The following is a 25,076-nucleotide window of genomic DNA, read 5'->3' as shown; positions in this document are numbered from 1 at the left end:
CGAACAAGCAGTTGTTCAGTGCAGGGTCATCAATCATTTGCAAACGTGCTTTGCAGATACTGTACAGTAATAGTCATTAAATTGTGGGAGGTTACTGTACTGTATCTACACCGCACCAAAAGTATCCCTCTGTCTGCCAGCTTCAGTCAGTATAATCACCTTTGGTGTAGCAATGTTTAAACTGTATAGTACTGTACTTTTCTTGCATTGTACAGTACTGTAGCCATTGTATTGTTCTGTTTGTTTATGTACTGTACAGTACTTTGTTAGGAGCTACAGTAGCCAAACCATTTACAGTAGCACCTTACCAAATAAAGGTAAATACAGCACTGTTAATGTGAATATATTTTTTTCCAATACAGTCTTCAGTCATGGACCCACAGGGAGGCAGGGACCCCAAGGGAGGCAGGGACCACGCCTGACTCGAGGTAGAGTACAGTATTTACGTTAGTGTTGAGATTGTACAATATTGTGTATTAGTGTTGTAATACTGTACCCTTTTTTTTCTCTCCACAGAACAAATTCTTTTTTTTTTAGGCCTGTACAGGCAGATGGCCCACCACTTAGTGGATCTTTTTTTTAATTTTTTGTTAACTTTATTTTTGTTTATTTATGATTTTTATTAAAATTTGTGTTATTTGGTAAAACGTTTTCTGTCTTTACTTGGTGCTGTGGATAAAGTACTGTATACTATATTTACATTTATTGATAGTGTAACAACTAAAAGGTAAGAAAATACAGTACAGTAAGTCACCCATTCCGTACTTTTATTAATTGCACTCCACTCTTAAGGGGTGATTTAATAAAGGCAACAGGGATACTGTACAGTATATGACTGTGTGCGGCAACCCCCATTGGCCGGCGCGCCTCTGGTGATTGAAATCCTGTCAAGTAGTATGATACACCCCTGCATCTGTGTGTTATTGAATTTTTGTACCTTTTTAATGACAGATGCACGTGTTGGGTCTCAGGCGCACTTAAAGACTGAATTACATACAGTACAAACACCAATTGTATAAATTAATGACAATTTTTATTTAACCTACAGTAACAGGCTTTACAGAGGGGGGGGGACTTCTTTAGCTTTCCACCCCTGTATTCCTCTACAGTACCCCGCTTCTTTCTTCTGCCGCTGGCATGTCCTGGAGTTCGAAGCTGGACACGGACATGACTACTGTACAGTACCTAGGAGGAAAGATATGACGTGAGAACAGTCCTTACTCAATGCCGACCGATACGCCCTACTGGACTGAGGACTACACAAAAAGAGTTGGCTTTTAAGTTAAAATCATCACTGGCACTTTTGGCCTCAGATGCAGAGTTTCACCTATACCAGGTGCAGACTCTACCTTGCATCAGAGTGCAAGGTCCACTGTACGCCCTGAAGAAAGGAGGATAGGCAGAGACAAACAGACAGTAAAAGGTATGGTACGGTACATACAGTACTCACCGGAGATACTCTTCTTCTTTGTCCCGCTCAATCCCACACAGAGGTCCCTGTAGGAGAGAGAATATGCCATGCAAGGCCCTTTCCTGCTCTAATAGTGTCACACTAATACTACTGTATCTCACCAGCCTAACAAACTACAATATAAATTAATGTACAGTACAGTTGGCCTCACAGAGGGCCTACCGGTACCTGTTATGGTGGAAGAGGCTTTGAGGGGGGGAACTGCTTTAGCTCTTTTGCTTTCCACCCCTGTAGTCCTCTCCTGTCCTCCGCTTTTCTCTTCACATGGGTCTTCCTCTCTTCAGACCTGTTGGTTTACTGTAGGTTGGTTTAATGTTCCGTTGGCCTCACATAGGGCCTATCTGTTATGGTGGAAGAGGCTTTGAGGGGGGGAACTTCTTTAGCTCTTTTGCTTTCCACCCCTCTAGTCCTCTCCTGTCCTCAGCTTCTTTCTTCTGCCGCTGCCACGTCCAGGACAGCGGCGGCGCCGGGTCTTCCTGTCTTCTGACAAGTCCCTTCAAGTCGTGTTTGTTGATTGCAGATCTGTACTTGTATGCGTGACTGTCCTCCATGCATGTTTCCTTGGCATGCGCCGCACCCCATTCAGCGTGTCCTTTATCCGAGTAAGTTCTTCTTTTCCAATCCTGAATCTTGTCCGGCATCTTGAGAGGATATCTTCTCTTAAATTGTTGGGGATTGGCACTTTCTTCCGACTTCCATCAAAGTTCACCCGCTTCATCCAATTGCAATACAGGTCGTAGGGCACGTGTTCCTGAAATATTGCTTGCGCATATCGATGCATCTCACAATTCACAGCTCTGTAAATTTCATTGTCCTTCTCAACGTTGATCACAGCCAGTGGTATATCCGGTAAGGGTGTTCCAAATACAGTCAGTGGTGCTGGCGTGCTCGACATGACAGGCGTTCCTGGTGAAAGTACAGGCATGCTTGCATTGTTGATCCTTGATTCTTCAACTGACCGTTCAGGCAGGCGATGTGATGCCACTGGTGTACTCTCCCACTGAGGCAGGCTGCATGATGGCACTGGTGTCATGTCCAAGTGCTCTGATGCCACTGTATTGTCCATATGTAGCAAGTGGAAGGATGGGTCAGTCTCCAAGTTGAAATTGTCGTCGTTCTCCTCAGGCTCAAATTCATCCGGTGTGACCATTTCATACTGGATTGCCTGGTCATGTCTCTTCCTGGTACTCTGGGCAGCGGCCTCTTGCCATTCTTCTTTACTTTGCCGGATTGCTTCTTTCATTGCTTCTGCAATGGTGTCCTTCAGCCCTTCCTTCAGCTCTTCTTTCAAGTTGTCAATTTTCGCTTCCAGTTGAACAACTTTTCCGACGAGGTCTCTCACCATCCTGGCACAGCTACATGTGCATGCGTTATCTTCTTGGAATGACAGTTTTCGCCGAGTTGGTGAGCAAGAGGCTCAAAGGTGTCCAATTCTTCTGGCTCATAAATAACTGGTGTTTCCTCCTGGTTCGGTACGTTCATGGGTTGCTCCACGTTCCCTGGTCCATTTTCTCCGATGTCCACTTGCAAAGTGTTGTTCTTCGCCTTTGCATTCTTCCTTGCCTTGACTAGAAGAGGTACCTGTAAATTTTCCTTACCTGTTTTCTTCTTGGAAGGTTTGCTTGTAGACCGTTGTGGGACTAGTGCACTCAGCCTTTTGGTCAGTGGAAGAGGGCAAGATTCGTTTCCGTTGTAAAAACCTTTGCTCTTCACCATGTTGACAGTTCGGTGCACTCTGAAATACACAAGTACAGTATAAAGACACTAAATACAATGTTAAGTAAAATAGTGGAAATACTGTACATGTACTGTATACAGTAAATGTTTACATTACAACACTGTAAACAATTACAGTACTCTTTCTGTCTCCTAAGACTGTGCATGTGTTATACAGTATATACAGGTAAATATAGGAGATTACACAGCGCTAAAATTGTTAAAGCACTAACCACTATTGTGAGATTGTATAGAGGCACAAGATAATAAATATGATAAATACAGGTATATAAAAAACACTCCCTAATTATATAATGTACGGTAAGGTACAGTAGGTGTCAGCTCAACAGTAATAAAATGTGTAAATATCTCAACTGATATACAGTACAGTACTGTAAAGTACAGCGCCAAATTAGCTATTTTTATTACATAAATCAAAACTTAGTGTGTACATGACCATTAAAACCATTAGTCTCAAAGTTAAATGTGCAAACTGGTGCAATAATGCAAACACACGTTAAACACAGCAATATTTCGACTGAAAAAACAAATGGCCGCCGAGCAAAACAAGATGGTGGCGGTCAGTCACAGGAAACTATGAGGGGCAACGGGAGGCTAGGAACGATCGGTATGTGTGTGTGATAGTTACTGGATTCACAAGTAAGACTCTACGGGGATGGGTGAAGGACGGGGCATACCGAGGCAGCGGGACGATAAACACAGCAATATTGCGACTGAAAAAACAAATGGCCGCCGAGCAAAACAAGATGGCGGCGGTCAGTCACGGGAAACTATGAGGGGCAACGGGAGGCTAGGAACGATCGGTATGTGTGTGTGATAGTTACTGGATTCACAAGTAAGACTCTACGGGGATGGGTGAAGGACGGGGCATACCGAGGCAGCGGGACGATAAACACAGCAATATTGCGACTGAAAAAACAAATGGCCGCTGAGCAAAACAAGATGGCGCCGGTCAGTCACGGGAAACTATGAGGGGCAACGGGAGGCTAGGAACGATCGGTATGTGTGTGTGATAGTTACTGGATTCACAAGTAAGCCTCTACGGGGATGGGTGAAGGACGGGGCATACCGAGGCAGCGGGACGATAAACACAGCAATATTGCGACTGAAAAAACAAATGTCCGCCGAGCAAAACAAGATGGCGCCGGTCAGTCACGGGAAACGCAAATCAGCGTCTAACACAGCAAACTGCAAAAACATAGCAAGCTACCGTACTTACAGTACCAGTGAGTTGATACTGTAGGAAACAGCTGTAGAAGCTCACGGTACAGCAACAAAGGTGACTCGGAAGTCAGGCAGAGTTGCAGAGGTAGATCACGGTAATGAGCAGCAACAACAGCGACTTAGAAGTCAGGCAGCGTTGCAGGTAGTAGTACAGTATCTCAAGGGTTCGTACTGTTGATACGTGCCGATGAGACAATCCGAGCAGCAAGTCCGTACAGTTAAGTAGCAGATTCACAGTGTGGATAGCTAGTGCGGTCTGAGACGCTCTCTTATGCTACCAGAGACAAAGAAAACCTTGCTGCCGAAACTCTGCCATGCCATTGGACCACAAGGAAGTGCATATTTCAAATACACCAATCAGCGGCCAGATTTTCTGCGGGAAGGAATTCTTTTGTATCTGGTAGCATAAAAGAGCATCTCAGACCGCACTAGCTATCCACACTGTGAATCTGCTACTTAACTGTACGGACTTGCTGCTCGGATTGTCTCATCGGCACGTATCAACAGTACGAACCCTTGAGATACTGTACTACTACCTGCAACGCTGCCTGACTTCTAAGTCGCTGTTGTTGCTGCTCATTACCGTGATCTACCTCTGCAACTCTGCCTGACTTCCGAGTCACCTTTGTTGCTGTACCGTGAGCTTCTACAGCTGTTTCTTACAGTATCAACCCGCTGGTACTGTAAGTATGGGAGCTTGCTAGGTTCACGGTCATTTTGCAGTTTGCTGTGTTAGACGCTGATTTGCGCAGCGACTTTTCAATGCATATACGGTACCGTTTTGTTTTGCTCGGCGACTATTTTTGTTTCAGTCGCAATATTGCTGTGTTTATTGTCCTGTTTGTCTCCTTCATACAGTACTGTAGATGCATATTTGCGTATTTAGGGGCATACTGTATGAAAGCTTGATGTGAGATTAAATTGGGAAATATATATCACAAATTAGCTGAAAACTATCATTTATTAAACACAGCCTGCAAAATGAAATTTACTAGCTGGTTATACTGTACATGTTATGGCTGATGTACAGTAAGAATGTAATAACCCCGTGTTTAAGATACTGAACATTACATTACTGTATGTACTGTATACTGTACTCAGTCTGTATACTCAGCAACAGTACTGTAACGTATTTCTCTTGTTCTTTACACAGATTTTGTCGTCAAACATAGCAAAAATCAGCAAAGCCATCAGCAAGATAATTGCAAGCATGAAAAAAAGAACACAAAACAACATGACAGATCCATGCCAGGCTGAAAGAGTGTGGTGTTCTTGTTAGTTTACAGACTGTGCGCTATCATGCATTTGAGAGAACGCGGACCAGATATAGATTTCCTTCTAAATGCACATGGTAGGTACTTTACATAAACCTTTTTTTATTACAGTATACTGTATGTTGCTAGATTGGTACTGTATTGTGTTCCAATTTCAACACTAACTGTCCAATAATTGCTATATGCTCTGTATGTGTTCTACCGTAGGAGCGCCAAAAAGATTGTGCACAAATTGACTTGTGAGGATGATGAGCGTACAGCTTTACAAATCAAACGTATTCTAAAAGCAAAATGTGACCTGGACATCTCCTGTTCCAGCATCAAACGGATGCGTAAGGAACTGGGATGGACTTTTGGCCCTACAAGGTACTGTACATACTGTAAAATATATATACTGTATATTAATAATGCACTGATTTTACATGACAGTAAACTAAAACTTGTTTTTATTTCACAGGATAAATCCCATGATAAGGGATGTTAATAAAGTAAAGAGAGTTGAACAAGCACGACGGTGGATGGAGAGTGGAGAGAATTTTAATGACGTCATTTTCACAGATGAAACTTCGGTTTCTCTCGAGAGGTTCTCAAGACTGTCCTTCCGACACCGTGCACATCTCTCACTTAAACCACGTCCGAAGCATCCGTTAAAAGTCCTTGTATGGGGAGGTATATCTCGTTGGGGTGCAGGACCGATCTATATTTTTGAAGGTGCAGTACAGTAATGCTTGTTTTAAAAATGATTTACAGTCCTGTACAGTGTATGCTTGTTACTGACAATTTCTCATCTCTTTAGGCATCATGGATAAGACCTTCTTCCAAGAAAAATAGTAGATTGCTGTATGGTGCCATTTGTGAGAAAATGCTTCCCATCAGGACATCGATTATTCCAGGATAATGATCCCAAACATTCGGCTTCAGCAAAATTCATGGAAGAGAGAGGGATAAATTGGGAACGCACACCACCAGAGTGAGTATTGTCCTATAGTACTGTATTAACTGTTTATTGTACCAAAAAGTATGTACAGTACCAAGCAGTAATTATTCTAGTACACTTTATACTAAAGTACAGTACTGTGACTGAATATTTTTTTTATTTTTACTTACCTGTTGGTCACCGGACATGAATCCCATTGAAATGGTCTGGGCCCAGTTGAAGAGGTTCATCAGGTCTGATGTGAAACCAACAACTAAACAGGAACTTTTGGATGGGATAATGAAGTTTTGGAGAACAGTATTGACACGTGCCCAGTGTAACAATTATATTGATCATCTCCATAGAGTCTTACCAGTTGTCATCGAAAGAAACGGTCAAGCAACTGCTATGTAGCTTATACTGTACTGTATATAATTTGTAATGTGGAGGAGGGGTTTAACTTCCTTGATGTTGCCATTTGTAATGCAGATGTTTCAAGTTTTCAGGTTCCTTTAGTTCATATACACTACAATAGTAGTGGCTGCTTCAACATCCACATCCATAGTTGCAGACATACAGTAGTGGGTGCACCGTGAATTGAGAGACAGGCTTCTACTGTATGGTTAGAGCGGCGGTCCCTTCGACATCAGGATAAGGTGAGATTTTTGGTAATGTTAGTGCTCTGTTATCGTATTCATACAGCTGGTGTTCACCTCCATCTGGGGCACCCAAATACTGTTTTGTTTCATGTATTTTTTTTTTATGTTATATTATGGTGCACTCTGATGCACGGTAGAGTCTGCACCTGGTATAGGTGAAACTCTGAATCTGAGGCCAAAAGTGCCAGTGATGATTTTAAATTAAAAGCCAACTCTTTTTGTGTAGTCCTCGGTCCCCCAGTAGGGCTAAAGAAGTCCCCCGCCTCTGTAAAGCATGTTACTGTAGGTTAAATAAAAATTGTCATTAATTTATACAATTGGTGTTTGTACTGTATGTTTACGTCATTTTGCCAGGCGTGAAATTATCGCTGTATTCAATTTGAAAGCTTTTCTGCCTACTGTAGGCGGGAAGTCAATGCAATGTACAGTAAGACAGTATGTAAAAAAGTTTCGCCTACTGTATGAATAGCAGGTGGAAAAATTTCGTGAATTGGGGTGCAATGTTGCGGGAAGCCTTCAACGTCCCCTAAAGGTACTGTAAACTGCGTAAGTTTTTTTTAAAAAAAAGTTAGAACACACTAAAAATTCACTTTCATTTTGGGGGGTGGAAGAAAAAAAATTGGGGGGAAAAAGTGAAACTTGTAGGGGTAAATTTACTAAGATGGGAGTTCTATTTAAGAAGTTACTGTACTGTATGTTGCCCATAGCATCCAATCAGATTCTACTGTACTTAGCATTTATCTACAGTAGCACCTTCTAGAAGATACTGTACAGTAATACCAGGAATCAGATTGGTTGCTATGGGCAAAATCACTTAATAGCACTACCATCTTAGTACATTTACCCCCTAATATATAAAATGTACTGAGTTTAGTAAAAAAAAAAAAAAGCGCTAAATGGGTATACAGTAGATCTGGGCATGCGCCTGAGATACGATGACGTACAGTATTGTAGGAAACACTCAAGCCAGGTGCAAACTTGGTATTGCAGGCGGCTGTAGTGTAATGGTAAATAATCAAACCAATATATTACGCTGCCTGTACAACCCTTTTGCGGGTTCGAAGCTTGAAAGGTTAGACTTTTTATTTTTTATTAACAAGGTTAGACTTTTTGGTCAAAGTACTGTGGCATAGAAATACCAGAATTTCTGGATAATGTACTGTATTAGTGAAGATTTAAAACAAAATAAAATTACCATATAAAGTATGTACTTTAAAGGTCTCGAACCAGTGGTACAAGAAAATGGTAGATGCAGTAGGGCTAGGCATTAGCCCCCTAGACTACTGCATCTACTGTACTGTAGTTCCTAGAGTCAGGGAATCACTACAATGTCTACCGTATTGTACTTACAACTACAGTTATAAGTACTGTATAATACAGACAACTGGGCATGCGCAGTGCTATGAGACTCAATACGCCACAGTGTAGCGCGCAACAATGCGGTATACTGTATGGCGTACCGTATGGAGCAACAAACTACAGTACTGTAGCTGGGCACATATACAGTACAATAGATTGATTTTTGTAAGGGTTGGATAACAAGACTGAACTACAGTACTATAGTGAACATTAAAAAAATCCATTAAATTATAAAGGTCTCGAACATAAGGAGAGAAGTGTAAGCAAGACGGATCACCTAAGCCCTTGCTCACAAGTCTCTCCTTGTCCTCTACAGTACTTTATGTGACATCTACAGTACCATACGATGACGTACAGTACTCAGGCGTCTGTAGCGTAGAGGTAACAAATCGTACTTCTACATTGCAGACGTCTGTACAACCCGGGTTCGAAACCAGGAAGCTTAATAATGAAGCTTTTCATTATTATTAGACAGTCAAGGTTACACTTTTTATTTTTAATATTATTATTACACAGTCAGTGTAATAATAACACACTTTCACTGTGTGTGAATCATGACCTGGTACTGTACAGTATGATATTCCATACTTTACGCCATGGCGTACAGTACATAGCCATAGCGCTACAAGGGTATGGCTATGGCGCAGCACCACTGGCAATGCATTGCAACCCCGCCACTGGGCACAAGCCAGAGATCCTATTTGTACCGTAACCCATCAGAACTGGCTATAAGTTACCACAACGCAAACTGTGCTGACAGTTGATGCAATTTTGCGGTTTAAACGCCGAGTCAGTTTGTACTAGAGAGACCCCTCTCTTATACACAGTCAACTATCAGTTACTAAACATATTAAATTAATAATGTTACCAAGTCTAAGACAGCATTTTCATTGACGCAAGTTTGCGCTCTGCATCTGCCCTACAAACTGCTGTTAGTCCACTACTGTAGCACCTTATGTACTGTAGTAATGAATTTACTATTGTGTATACTGTGCGGTACTGTAAGTCTCGGACAGTGCAGAATGGCACTAGTGTGAAAATTCAACAGTACTGTTGGCAATACAGACAACTGGGTATGCGCCATAAAATAGCACAACTTAATGTATGGCTTGGCTCCACTGGACATGGGGCACACATTCCATTGTGATTAAAATCCGACCACTGGGCACGCGCAGACATTGACGCAATTTTGCGGTTTAAACGCACAGTCAGTTTGATATACAGAAACCAGTTTCTTTAACAGGGCCCATTGCCACTTGATGGTCATAATAAATAACTATAATGTCCGTGTTCATGTCAGCGCCGGCATTGACGCAAGTTTGCGTTCTAAGGTACAGTACTGTATGTACAATAATAAAAATCCTAGTTTCGCTGTTTGACTCCCGAAGCACTGGGCAGACATGCGCTCCACATGTACTGTATTGAATACTGAATATTTTAAGTGAAGATTTTAAAAATAAATTAAAAAAACATACTGTATTTTCAAGGTCTCAAACCAACGGAACAAGAAGAGAGGAGAAGCAGTGAGACTAGGCATTAGACCGCTAGGCCACGCGCTTCACCCATTAATAGAGTTCTGTAGTTTGTAAAGTCTAATGTCTAAGCTTCTGTCAAACAATCATCGGCCAGTGATACAGAACATACCGTACGGTACATTGGAAAGTGACACCTGGTGGGCAAAATGTTGTATTACACATCATGAAATCACACGCATGCGCTATGTAGTTTAGGAAAAGTGACACCTGGTGGGCAAAATGTTGTATTACACGTAATGACTTTTTTCACTAATAAACTTTCTTTGTGGCGTGACTCATGGCGTGGTGTGTGGCGCGCCATACGTGGCGTGAGAGATAGCGCTGTGATGCCACGTTATAGCTGGGCACATCAGTAGGTTGGCACCCCTGGTCTCTACTGTAGACTGATTACACAGAGGTGTAAGAATAACTAATAAGAATTGTGGTGTTTTTATCCTTACGTATTATATGTCTTTTCTTGGAAGCTGGATCCTCTATTGGAGTACTCCACTTCAATTTTACAATTTTAAATACAGTATATTTTATAGAGGACCTAAGCCCTTAAGTCAAATACAGTAAAATAGAGCAAGAAATATACAGAAATTTGAAAGAGGGAGACATTTGGGACACAGTAATCCTATGATGAATACACTATATTTTGTTTGCAGGGATCTGTATGATATAAACTAGTAAACTTACATATATAAAATCCCCTATATGCACATAAGGGTTTCTTTATGGTGAGGGCAATCTGGAATCTCCACCCCAATAGTGTTACTCCTACAGATGCAAATAAATTAGGGAACTCACATTTATATCTTCCCCTATGTGCACATAAAGATTTCTTTTTTTTTTTCCAACAGATCTCCACTTTGTGTCAGCAAAAAAGTAACTTCTTTGTGTTTTGCAACATAAACAGAAACAAACTTACATTTGTATTATGACAGCGATTCACATAAAGGTTTCTTTTGTGTAATCAGTCCACCCATGTGCTGCTCTAACTTCAGTTGTCACACCCAATGTACATCGGCATGTAGAAAGAAAATATATGAAAAATCTTTGTCGTACATTTGTTATAAAAAACTTTTTTGTATTGGTCCAACATATGGACCCCACACTAAAAAGGTACATATAAAAATACACAATGTTAAAACAAACAAGGAGCTTCATACCTGGCAGGTGGGGAATAGAGGATTAGGCTGCGGTGTCCTCTATTCTCAAGTCCGGCCATATAGAGGATTATGTTGCTCATAGTTGACCTGCTCGAGACAAGCTTTTCACTCTGTCTCAGTCCATTAAAACAACATCAACGTGTTTCGGAGACATACCGTAATGTCCGTTTGCTGGACGATGACGCCTCGACATTGACTAGCTTCCCTTGCTGCCTCGACATTCTTTCCAACTCTCTTGATACAAGTCGTGCCTTGTAGCTGCAATGCCCCCATGACTGGAGCTTGACCCATCAAATTTTCATCTTAACGCACAGCTCTACTTGCTTGGGTCCCCCACCTACGTCTGCTACCAGTCCAGTGTCTAGGATATCTGCAGTTTTTTTGGCAAAATGGTGTTAGGTAATATATGCAGATTTTCTAATTAGCCTATAGAGCAATTATGCATATCAGGGCTGCAGAATATCACTGCAATATAGCATTAGAGACTGATTGACTTCAGCCGGCTAGAGCACTCTTGCTACGGAGGAATCTGATCATGTGATCTAGGAGTGAGGAGGATTTATCCGGTATCAGGAACAGAATAAGAACATCTTGACAAAGGGGACGGACGTCTCCGAAACACGTTGATGTTGTTTTAATGGACTGAGATGGAGTGAAAAACTTGCAGTCAGCAGGACGACTATGAGCGGCATAATACCTCTATATTGCCGGACTTGAGAATGGAGGACACCGCAGCCTAATCCTCTATTCCCCACCTGCAGCAAATGAAGCTCTTTGTTTGTTTAACATTGTGTATTTTTATATGTAGCTTTTTAGTGTGAGGTCCATATCTAGGACCAATACAAAAAAGTTTTTTTTTAACAAATGTATGACAAGGATTTTTCAAACATTTTCTTTCGACATGCCGATGTACATTGGGTGTGAGACAATTGAAGTTTGAGCAGCACCTGGGTGGACTGATTACACAAAAGAAACCTTTATGTGATCGCTGTCATAATACAAATGTAAGTTTGTTCTGTTTATGTTGCAAAACACAAAGAAGTTACTTTTTTGCTGATACAAAGTGGAGATCTGTTGAGAAGAAAAAAGGAAACCTTTATGTGCACATAGGGCAAGATATAAATGTGAGTTCCCTAATTTATTTACATCTGCAGGAGTAACACTATTGGGGTGGAGATTCCAGATTGCCTGCGCCATAAAGAAACCCTTATGTGCATATAGGGGATTTTATATATGTAAGTTTTCTGGTTTAAATCATACAGATCCCTGCAAACAAAATATAGTGTATTCAACACAGGACCACTGTGTCCCAAAGGACGGGATGTAGCCGGCATCCTGGCATGTGGGATGCCGACGTCTAAATACCGGCGCCAAAATCCCTACAGTCGGCATCCCAAAGGTAAGTATCGGGGTGTTAGGGGGAGGTTAGGCTTAGGTAGTGGGGTTAGGGTCAGGCATTAGGGGGAGGGTTAGGGTTAGGCACTGGGGAGGGAGTGTTAGCATTAGGGTGCGGGCAGGGGAAGGTTAGGTTTAGGCACTAGGGGGGAGGTTAGGTTTAGGCACTGGGGGAGGAGGTTAGGTTGAGGCACCAGGGAGGGTGGGTTAGGGTAGGGGTTAGGTTAGGGGTTAGAAAAGTACTCACCGTTACTTGCTATGGGTGTTGGGATTCTGACTGTTAGGATGCCACTGTCAGTATTCTGACCAGCGGCATCCCAACAGCCGGGGGAGTAAAATGTCTTGGTTTATGTTATTTGACTTAAGCACTTAGGTCCTCTATAAGATATATTTTTAATTACATAGAGGATAACTGACTACTCTCCTGCCTCTATCTCATTGGCTCTGCAAGTGGTTAGGGGAATCAAGTTTTGGAAGCTCAACCCATTCTAGGTTACCCTGATGGGGCAGTCTCTGATCAGATCTATCTGTGAGTGGGATATTTTGGCAGACCATTTTGCTGGTGTGATTGCATGGAATGCCTTCAAAGCTTTCCCTAGAGCAATACAAAGTAATGTAATAACACAAATTCTTATTTTCAACAGATGGAATGAGACTGAGAACAACAATGTAGAATTCTTGAGTGTTTATATGTTACTTCCCCATACCATGGAATCCAGAGAATGCTTGTTGATTGCACAGAGATGGCTGTATACTTGTTTGATAACTGTAAATGATGATATTGCCCTTTTCTAGGCATATACTGTATCATAATTCCAGGCAAACATGATGGCAGTTATTAGACCCAGTAGTGGATTTACCGCTATGTTACCAAAGCAGTCGCTTAGGGCCTGGTGGGTCCCAGGGGGACTGCGGTGCAACTAGTGCATAGCACCAGGGCCCGCGACAATGAAGGGGCCCACAGCCGGGCAGTACTAATAATGAGTCAAATTTACTCATTATTAACTGTGGCCATAACGAAGGAGGAGGCTGGTCTGGCCGGAAGAGAGGAGGGGGCCCCTCCCCTTTTTATTCTCTCTCTACCTGTTACTAGACTGCACGACATTCAGCCCCTTCCCCTAAGTCCCCACCCCTTCCTCTCTGTCTTTGCTACAGTCACCCTCCAATCCCTGCCTGATTCCCGAGACCACGCCCCTAACCCTGAGACCCCGACCCTTCCTTTCTAGTCTAGCCCAGTGTCTTTCCTTGAGTTCTTTACTGTGCCTTGGAGCCTAACAGGGACCACATAAATCCTCAGGTAAGTAAATATACCAGTGCCATCTAGGAGGGTGGTATATGTATGCAGTGGGGATGGGTGTATTTGTTCTTTTGTGAGGGGTGGTGTATTAATGTAGTGTGTTGGGGTGGTGTATTAATGTAGTGCGAGTGGGGAGTGTATTCATTTTCTGTGTGTGTAAAGGGTGTATTCATATTATGAGTCGTATTCAATTCTTTTCACACCCACAATACTTTTTTGCAAGCCGGACTTTTTCGCCGACATCGCCAGTTTTGAATGCGGAAAAGTATCGGGCACGTTCCCGCTATTCGCTGTATTCAGTTCTAAAGGACGGAAAAACGCGTCCTAGCAATACTTAAACAGGCGAAAAAGTGTTGGCAGAATTGGGGAAATCAGCCTGACTCCACCCAAAAGATGCAATAACATTGGGGATCAATCCAGATGTTCCCAATTAGCCCTACTGAAGCTATTTGGGATACTAAAGTGTTGTCAATTGCTCCAAAATAGCGTCTTTGCACAAGTGGTGAAGTATAGCATAAAGCAGGTTTTTGTGGAGAAAATAAGTCGTCCTGTAAAATTTGGGGTACTTGAAAATGGGTGTAAGCATAGTTAAAAATCACTAGTCAAGTTTGAAGCAAGGCAAAAAACACACCTTCAGCAAACACCTGCAATCCTCCAAACACCTGACCCATACTTGGGGACCCCCCTGAAATCTGTTTCGCTACTTTTAACACTTGTCCCCCCACTTTGCACTTTTTTGCCCCATTTTCTAAGTAATTTTTTGGAGTGTTCTTATGTTTAAAAAAAAAAATGTTGACACAGTTCAGTGTTGAGGGAATGTACAAAGGACCTGATACAGAGCCGCTCGCTTCTTGTGAGTGCTCGCTCTGAATCAGGGCATGTTTTTTTTCTTTTTTATTCTCTAGGCCACTCGCAAAGCTGTGGGTGTCCACCCACAGTTTGTGCGAGCTGGCAGGAGTCCATAATGATTATCGCTACCATCGAGCTTGCAACTAGACCATGGGGTAGGGTCTCGGCTGCCGCAAGCCCGAGTGGACTCCCTGCTCTAATAGAGCAGGAAGTCCACTACTGACATCACTAGTGATGTCAGTAGGTCCTCCCACAAACGCCAGGTGTTCCTAAGGGAACGCCTGCGTTTGTGCAGCCACCCCCACTACCCACCTACAAAATGGGGCGAGCTGTCACTCACCATCTACACGTTATGTCTTGTAACGAGCCCAGCAGCGACTGAAGATCAGTCGCTCGTCGGGGCTCGCGCATGCGCCATGCACTTACGAGTGGCTCTGAATTAGGCCCAAAGGGTGCAGAGTGGTTTCCTCACCTTTGCACCCCAAAACCGCAATTCTGCACTTTTTTCCGCCTGGTATTCAGAGGCAAATCTTTTTCACCTATTACATTGCATTGGCTTTCCGCATATGCAAAAAGTCTCAGCAATTGAATACGGCGATAAGTTTCCGCCTGGCGAAATGACGTCATCCACGGATTCTGACTTTTCGCACCTTATTGAATACAGCCCTATGTGTTTTATAACTTATATATGGGTCACTGATGTTCTATGTGTTATATGGTGCTCACTGTTATGCTCTCTGCGTTATATGACGTTTATTGCCACGCTTTGTGCATTATATGGCACTCATTGCAATGCTCTCTGCATTATATGGCACTCATTGCAACGCTCTCTGCATTATATGGCACTCATTGCAATGCTCTCTGGATTATATGGCGCTCATTGCAACGCTCTCTCCACTATATGGTACTCTCTACATTATATAAACACTCACTGCCACTCTCTCTGCATTATATGGCACTCACTGCTACTCTCTATGCATTATAAGGCACTCACTGTGACACTCTTTGCATTATATGACACTCACTGCCACTCTCTCTGCATTATATGGTGCTCACTGCAACACTGTCTGCATTATATTGTGCTTACAGCAACACTCTCAACATTATATATAAACTCACTGCCACTCTCTCTGCATTATATGGCTCTCACTGCCACTCTCTCTGCATTATATGGCACTCATTGCCACTCTCTCTGCATTATATGGCACTCACTGCCACTCTCCATGCATTATATGGTACTAACTGCCACTCTCTCTGCATTATATGTCACTCATTGCCACTCTCTCTGCATTATATGGCACTCACTGCCACTCTCTGCATTATATGGCACTCACTGCCACTCTCTCTGCATTATATGGCACTCACTGCCACTCTCTCTGCATTATATGGCACTCACTGCCACTCTCTCTGCATTATATGGTACTCACTGCCACTCTCTCTGCATTATATGGCACTCGCTGCCACTCTCTCTGCATTATATGGCACTCACTGCCACTCTCTCTGCATTATATGGCACTCACTGCCACTCTCTCTGCATTATATGGCACTTACTGCCACTCTCTCTGCATTATATGGCACTCACTGCCACTCTCTCTGCATTATATGTCACTCATTGCCACTCTCTCTGCAATATATGGCACTCACTGCAACTCTATCTGCATTATATGGCACTCACTGCCAATCTCTCTACATTATATGACACTCATTGCCACTCTCTCTGCATTATATGGCACTCACTGCCACTCTCTCTGCATTATATGGCACTCATTGCCGCTCTCTCTGCATTATATGGCACTCACTGCCACTCTGCATTATATGGCACTCACTGCCACTCTCTCTACATTATATGGCTCTCACTGCCACTCTCTGCATTATATGGCACTCAATGCCACTCTATCTGCATTATATGGCACTCATTGCCACGCTCTCTCACAGTGATGTTTGAATTTGGTGCATTTGGTATCGATAAGCCAGTACATTACATTATAGCTTAGTGAAGAAAGTAACAGTGCATAAAATCTGTTTCTTTGAGAGTACAAAAGTTAAGTTGGCTGCACACTTGAATGACCCAGCGATCTTGCCACAGGCCACACAATGACACGATAAATTGTTACAGTATTAATGTTACCGCATTGTACATCGCATCGTCCCCATTTGATGGGCAGCACATCATATGGGAAGATGTGATCACACAATTCATCAATTGATGAATTTGGGGTACACACTATACAATGGTCATCCGCAATCCATCACGGAATGCAAATTTGCCCAATAGTGTAGATCGTATAGTGTACCCAGCTTTTAGCATGAGCCTGGAGTGATGTATTTTTAGTGGTAAATGACCAGACATTAGGGCTACTGCAGAGTTGCTCACTAAAGAATCTTGCAACTTTTCACACTGAGGGCCTGATTCACTACGGATCGCTATTGCGATCGCAGCTGCAAGGTCGGCTGAAAAAATATGCTAATGATTGCAATCGCAATGCCGTCGCAGTGTCTAATTTATGCACGCCCATGCAAAGGTGTTCAAACGGACAGATACGCCTGCGTTTCTCTGACCACTCCCCCTTCACCACCCCCAAATGCTGTCCTGATGTCACTCACTCTGCGATGGCTCTGTAACTCCATTAGTGATTGCAGAGCAATAGCAATGCTAACTTACGCACGTCCACTGCGATGCATACGCATGGGCAGTACACGACAATTGTCCATCTGCGTACACTGTCGCAATAGCGATCCTTGCTGAATCAGGCCCTGAGTATGCTCTGTAACCAGGCTATTGCATCTACAGGCAATTCGTATTCATGTCATTGACCTCCATGTGCAGCTGAATGGTCTTAACTGGGAGGTAATATGAACAGATATTCACATCTAGTACTGCGCGCTTAATGAGAGTCTACTTACGGCTAACTTATGTACAACTGACAGAGCCGTAACTAGACTTTTTGGTGCCCTGTGCCAGAAAGAGCATTGGCGCCCCTCTCATTTTTCAAAGGGACATAATGCACCCAAAAAAGGGCTATGGCTTCATGGGAAAGGGCCAGGGAAGAGATAGGGGAGGCCAGGAGATGCTGGGGATGAAATAAGAGGAAGCTACAAGCAAGAATGATAATAAACAGAAATTTGACAGGCCTAAACAGCGCCCCCTGCCCTGTGCGATGGCACCGGCCGCACTACCCTAGCTACGGCCCTGATAACTGATTCCACCCCTAATTTATTTTATTAATCACCACCAGTTATTTACAGTATATAGTGCACACATATTCTGCAGCACTTTTACAGAGAATATTTTTTTTGTCAGAATCCAATTAACCCATACCTCCCAACATGACCCTCTCCAGGAGGGACACAATACTCTGGTCCTGGACTTCCCTGGTAAGAGGCGGGGCTGCAGCGCAGTTCAAAATTCAAATAGGGGAGCCTCACCAACTGTCATTTCACACACTGCCAAACATCACTGGCTGGGACTCACTGGCAGTTGGTGTGACTCCCCTACTTGATTTTTGGACTGTGCTGCAGCCCCACCCCTGGAGCCGCCACCAATCATAAATTACCTGGGAACCCAGGAGCAGAGCATTGTGTCCCTCCTGGAGAGGGAGGTATGATTAACCTGCCAGTATTATGTTTTTGGATTGTCGGAGGAAATCCACACAAACAAGTGGAAAACATACAAACTCCACATAGATAGCGCCCTGGTGGAAATTCGAAAGCTAAGTCCTCATTGTTGTGAGGTAGTAATGCTAACCTCTACACCTACTGTGTTGCATGAAAATGTCTATGCTTTGAAGGGTCAGCAAGAAAGATCTAGCAAAATAAATAGAATGTGTAATTTACAAATACTGATATGAGCCACAGCGGAGGCTCACCTCTACAATGGGTCCCGGTCACTGCATTGCTTCTTTTACTGACAGCCAGGACACCAGCTCTATGTGCAGCTCAGCAGCTGCATGGAATAATTAATCAGAGGGGCTGGTCTTTTTGGCTGCCTGTTATTAGTGCAGGTTCTTCTTAAAAGGCAGCGAGCTCTACACATTAATGCCGATTATTGCTTATGCTCCTGTGTCCTGGTGTACTTCCTGCGTGCGCCTTGTAGTATCAAGACTTCAGTCTGATTGGAACCCAGGTCCCGCCTCTCAATTTGTGAACTATTATGTTTTTGAAAGCTATCTCTGCTAGTCACAGTAATTGTCCACTTCTGCTGTTGTATTACCATCTACTTGCAAATCTAGTCCCAGCCCTGCTCCGCAGATTAGCCCTGTATGAACTTTTACATCTAGTAGCCTCTGTCCTGCCCAGGGTTTTGTCTTGTTCATACTACTCCCACCCATTATCCTGTGATCACCAGTGTATTGTATAAGTCCCTACTGTCCTGAGTTTTAAGACCTGGCAGCATCCTAAGTACCAATGAGTGGACTCTACTCTAAGGGAACAACGGGCGGCTGTTATAGGCAGAAGTTCTCTGTAGCATGGCTCTAGGGATCTTATACAAATACACTGGTGTTTCATAACATTTACACTATATGTTAATGTTTCTATCGCCTAATTTTAAGGTAGGCAATCAGAAGCAAAGACTGGTTGTAGTTAACCCAATTTGGAAACTGTGAATTTAGGGCACTCTTCTAAGTGAGGTATTTGTATTGGTGCTGTAACTGTCATTTTTTAAGGTACCTTTTACATTAAGAACAATTTCAAGGTCAACCGGTGCAGTAAGCAAGCACTTTGAATGGGAAATCTAACCAGCACATTTTTTTTTTACATAAAAAGCTTTTTGTTTATGGTTTATTTGCATGTGAAATGTAACATTTCAAGGAAAATAATTCAGATCTTTGACGGTGAAGGGATAAAAAAAAAAGATAGAAAAAAAGTTATAATTTTTTTAATAATTAAGTTGAATTTTTTGAATTACTTTCTATAATTATTTTACATTTTTCATGTTTATGTAAGAAAATTAAATCTTAAGCTTTTTAGACATTCTTTTAATATAAGGAGTAAAGATTAGAAATATATAGCAATGATGAGTTCAGAGATTTTTGTTTTCGTTTATTAAAAACGGGCTATTACCTGATTGTGTTACTGATTAAGACCTACAGATGGACCCTGACATGAGGACAGAAGTGTGGTTCCATGCCCTGAAAGCATTGTTTTTTTTATTGCAATGAGTTGCACAGGACCTGGTGGCTCACTCAAGCCAGTCATATCGGACTGCATGGCGTATTGAGGCTAGATGTAGTAGGACACATCTGTACTAGCTTGTTCTAGTCCTGCTTGGCCTGTGTTTGTTTCTAATCTGTCTTGATTCCTACCTTTCTTGTTACCTGTTCCCAGTCCTATTCTCTGTCTAGCCTCCTGTGTTGTCAATGTTCATTTACCACTTTAGCACACTCCTGGCTCACCTAGTCCCACACTATCTCCTTGTATCCGCACTTAAGTCCTGGCGGTATCCAAGTACTGGGTGAACTTACTTCACCCAGGAAAATCGGCTGTTAGAGGTGAAGTCCATCTAGTCACAGCAGGAGTAGCGTGCCTACTAGGTGAGCATAACATTATAATCTACAAAAAATATCAGCTTCTAGTGGTATTTGGACTATGGACCCAGCTCCATCCAATACAGCCCAGGTTCTGGCTAAAGAAATACAGAAGCTCTCTCAAAAAGTCCAAGACTGTTTGGTCCGCCTTGCAGCTCAAGTGGAGGTATCGAAGGTGACTCCAGCAGTGTCATCTGCAGTAGTAGAGCCACAATTACATCTTCTCAATCACGTTTTTATGGTGACTGGAAGTTATTCCGTAATTTCAAGTAGAGCTGTGAGCTACTGTATATTTCATACTCAGACCTCATTCCTCTGGTTTGGAGCAAATAGAATTGGAATAATCATTTCTTTGTTACAATGGGACCCACAGACCTGAGCATCTGTATGTCACACTCCAGCCCTTAAAAACAAAAAACTTTCTTACCTTTCTGGTGTCTGCCCAGGCTAATGCTGAGGTACGCTCACAGTGCACATCGCTCCCGGCTGGTGCTGAGGTCTGTCTGTGCTGCTCCTGCCCCATCCGTTCAGTGTCCTTTCACTGTCACATGCATCTTGTTGGACAACGGTGCTCCCGGTGGCTCTCTCAGGCCTGTTGCTGGGAGACGTGGATGCCGCGCTGCCAATCCATGAAGTCCTCCCATCTGGTTGCTCTGTCATCTCTGCTTCGCCTGGATTGGTTGCTCCTCCTTTTTATGGCCCACTGGAGCATTGCTCTGATGCCGGTGATAGCATCTTACACATGTCTCTGGTTCCATAGTGCTGACATCCCTCCTTGAGTTATCCTAGCGTCTCCTGTCTTGACTGTTGCATTGTTCCAGGTTCTTCTGCAGCGTCTGAGTGAACCCTGGTTACATTGCAGCTTTCTCCATTGCACAGTGTCTCCAGTCATCCAAGCTGCTGTATAACATGACATCAGGTCAGGGGACAACGGGCAGGAGGTTCCCAATGCACTCAGTCAGGTTCTTCCCTCCTCCTCCAGTGAGTGCTGCTGACAAGCGACTGTGGCTCCCGTAGGACGCGTGCCACTCTCTCAGATTTAAAGGGTCAGGCACTGTAATTGGGGGAAACTGATTGGCAGCAGAATTGAACCTTGACCTATAAGAGGAAGTTCCTGGGAGCACGCCATAGTATAGGTTCAAACCTTGCTCCAGCGTACCCTGACTTTGTGCTTTTTGCTACCTGATCCTGACTTTGGCTATTCCTGCGACCTGTTTCTGTCTGATCCCTTGGTACTGCGTTTGGCAATTCCTGGTTTTGACTTCGGCTTCCATGTGACCTGATTCTGCCTTCTCCCTGCTACTTCTCTGTCTGTTTGGTTCTGACCCAGCTTGTCGACTACATCTCACTACATACCAGCAGCTCTTCCAAGCGCACTACCACCTGTACAAGGGAACCTGGACAGAGGGCCGCGACCTGCATGTTGGGAGCAGCTAAGTCCATACCTCTTTGCGGGGTTACCCGGGTGAATACCACCAGCACGTTAGACTCCGCGCCTCTGTTCTGGGTCTTCACCAATCCCGAGTATGGGTCAACATCCAATACCCATCAGTGAGTTGTGACAAATGCAATATCCTGTTCCGGATTCGTTGATGAACCATATGCAGCTCGCTATCAAAATTGATAGGCATCTTAAGGAATGAAAGATGGAGAAGGAATGATTGTTCTCTCTTCCTTCAGTCACTCTCTCTTCTTCTACAATGGACCCCTCTGAGCCTATGCAACATGGGGCTTACGGGTTGTCCCAGGAAGAAAAATTTAGGAGATGCTCCCTAGGTCTCTGTCTATGTTGTGATGAAAAGGGACAACTGGCCTGTTTTTGTCCCAAAAAATCAGGAAAAGGCCAAGCCTAAAGGATGAGGAAGAGTTCATAGAGAGTTTGGTCCTTTATCCAGCTCAGATTCATTTCAACAACAGGATTACTGATATTGCTGCCTTTCTGTATAGTGAAAGGAGAAGCCCATCTAGTCACGACAGGAGTAGCGTGAGCTTACTAGGCAAACATAACAACGCCCTTTATTTTACAATGACCATAAGAAATAAAAGCAGAGACTTCTTGTATTTATCCACATAGTGTATGGAATCTGTAAACTTAGCAAAAGTGATTTCCCTATATGACAGGAAGAATTTATGTAAGTTTGCACATTTCTGTTTTGTATGAAAAGTGTTCTCATCAATGTTAAATTGCAATAAAGGTTTCATTTTTACTTGAGAAGGCTTTGAAAATTTTTTATATATCCAAAGAATTATAGATACACTAAATATCTAAGGAATGGCACTCGGTTACTGGAGCTACTTGCCCCGGTGCTCACCAAAAATAAGTACAGCGCTCGTTGGACTAATATACAGATCAAAACATACTGTACAGCCCATAACTCCAACGTTTATCTATCATCGTGGAACAGGAGAAAATGTACATACAGTATCTTACCTTTTATGCACCTCAAGTAACAATCGGCACAAGTCCAAGCTGGGCCTCCCGTGCGACCTCTGCATCAAAAACCAGAAGTACGTCATAGTCCCCACATCACATTGCCCTGGCAACCCGTAACGCCTGCGGTGTCCCATCACCATTAACAACGTAAAAATGATCTGTCACTACAGCAACAGACTAGCGGCAATACAAGAAAGAAATACGAAAGTACCTATATAAATCTAAATTATATGTAAATATTTATGTATATATTGTAAACTACCTGCCATTAAGGTCAAAGAAAAGCACTGTATCATTAAACAAGCTAAAAATACAATGCATAACGGATAATGTAATTATATCCTATAAAAACATCATAAAGTCAATTTATAATACAAATAAAATAGCAATTCCCAATTAAGTAATTTAATTAAATACAGAATGATGCACAGCAAAAAATAAAAAGCAAAGTAAAAAAGAAAAAAAGATTACTGAAGATTACAAAAAAAACCATTAAAGGTTAATTTGTTGGTACCCCTGGGTTTCACAGAGTGTCCAAATTATCCACTGGGTCTCTAAGCGCAATAACCATTTGCTCCACTCAAATAGTCTTCAGCACTTGATTGAATATAATGTAATCTGAAGATATTTATTTTTAGATGTAAATGACCAAACACTGGTGCTGATTTAATATGCCGTGATATTTAAAAGCTGGCAAATATATATATATATATATATATATATATATATTCATTACCAGTTACTTGTATAATGCACAGATATCCTGCAGCACTTTACAGAGAACATTTCACAGCAGTCCCTGTTCTGAGCTTACAATCTTCATTTCCTGACACATGTGCACACTTGGTGTTAATTTTTGTCAGGAATCAAGTAAGCTACCAGAATATTTTTGGATTGTGGGAGGAAGCCAGAGCAACTGGAGGAAACCAACACAGAGAAAAGGAGAACATACAAACTACACACAGTCAGGGCCATGACGGTAATCAAACCCAAGACCTCAAGCTGGGTACACATTATGCGATATACCACTCATACAGCCGGTAAACAATATATTGCTAAGTGTACAGCCGATATGTCTGTGAACGACATGTGCAGTATGGCAAATGCCAATATATCTTGCAGACCAATATTTCAGTTACAATAATCACCGACAATGACATCACTACCGCTTCCTATGGCCAGGCACGTCGGGCGGTGGATTGGTAAGTGTGTATGCAAACTTCGTTTGTGCAGAAAACTTACCCAATTATTGGATCAGTCAGCCCATCGGGAGGCCGGCTGATCCATCATTTAGGTGTGTACCGAGCTTTAAACTAGGAAGGTAAGTTAATGCATTGCAGTGGTTATCTGAGCTATGAATAAAGCATATACATTACATATGTGACTGAGCAAGGTCATGTCAGATAGCAGGGTATCACTCTCAATAGACGAGTAGATATTTCAGTCTTCAATTTCCATACTGAGGAGACACTGATGGACTCTTTACTGCTATGGGCTAGTTAGTCAGGACAATGGGGTGGGAGCCTACAAGATAACACAGTAACCTTCACCATGAAAGTACCAAATGATGATCATAATTCTGATCTGAGGACTGAGGCTTACATCATGTATCAAAACCACATAATCAACATTTACATAAGCCATACCATGACTGACTTCTCACATGGAGTGTCAAGATGAGATAATGAATGCAAAGGGAAATTGATGGCCAGCCCATGGCGAGAGGTAGTGTAAGTTTATAGAGTTCAGGTCATCAGGTGAATCAATATGTGAAACGTGTACATTGCAAAAGTAAAAAAGAAACATGAACCCACAACTTTCAAAAAGGCAAACAGCCACTTTGAGAAGTCTGTGCTTGTCATCATTCAGCAGAGGGAAAAGGAACTACAGCGCCTAAAGCTACTGCTTAGTGAGGAACTAATTAAAACCGAAACTGCTGCCAAATAGGGAGTTGCTGTACTGAAGGCACGGCCATGGGTGTCCCAGGTATGCACTTTGCTAAAGTTTCTATTTACCTAACAGACAAAGGGCCTATCTTGCTGCTCTGCACATAAGATACAGCCAATGCAGATATTTCTCTAATAGACTTGTAGGCGTCCAACAGAATGAAGCTGATAATATTAGCACTATACACTCCATGCTCTGTCTTCTCCTGCTATTATGGTGGTGGATGGGTGTTACAGAATCCAATAGCAGTTTTCAGTGTGTTTATAACAATTTTTCAATATCATACACTGTAGTTAATTATGG

The 25,076-nt window shown here is 42.7% G+C and overlaps 1 protein-coding gene across 1 annotated transcript; it reads right to left on the bottom strand.

Annotated features, from left to right (window-relative positions):
- Positions 1 to 1,048: 1,048 nt before the first annotated feature.
- Positions 1,049 to 22,868, bottom strand: LOC148514809 (uncharacterized). The gene is made up of 2 exons (XM_088480935.1): positions 22,824 to 22,868; positions 1,049 to 3,206 (listed from the first exon to the last, which is right to left on the bottom strand). The coding sequence occupies exon 2, from the start codon at positions 2,814 to 2,816 to the stop codon at positions 1,968 to 1,970; it is 849 nt and encodes a 282-aa protein (XP_088337061.1). The 5' UTR covers positions 2,817 to 3,206; positions 22,824 to 22,868; the 3' UTR covers positions 1,049 to 1,967.
- Between the last annotated feature and the right edge of the window lie 2,208 nt (positions 22,869 to 25,076).

This window comes from Taudactylus pleione, unplaced genomic scaffold (genome assembly GCF_031769625.1).
Source record: "Taudactylus pleione unplaced genomic scaffold, aTauple2 ptg000258l, whole genome shotgun sequence".
Taxonomy (NCBI): Eukaryota; Metazoa; Chordata; class Amphibia; order Anura; family Myobatrachidae; genus Taudactylus; species Taudactylus pleione.
This window is presented reverse-complemented; position numbering and strand designations above follow the sequence as displayed.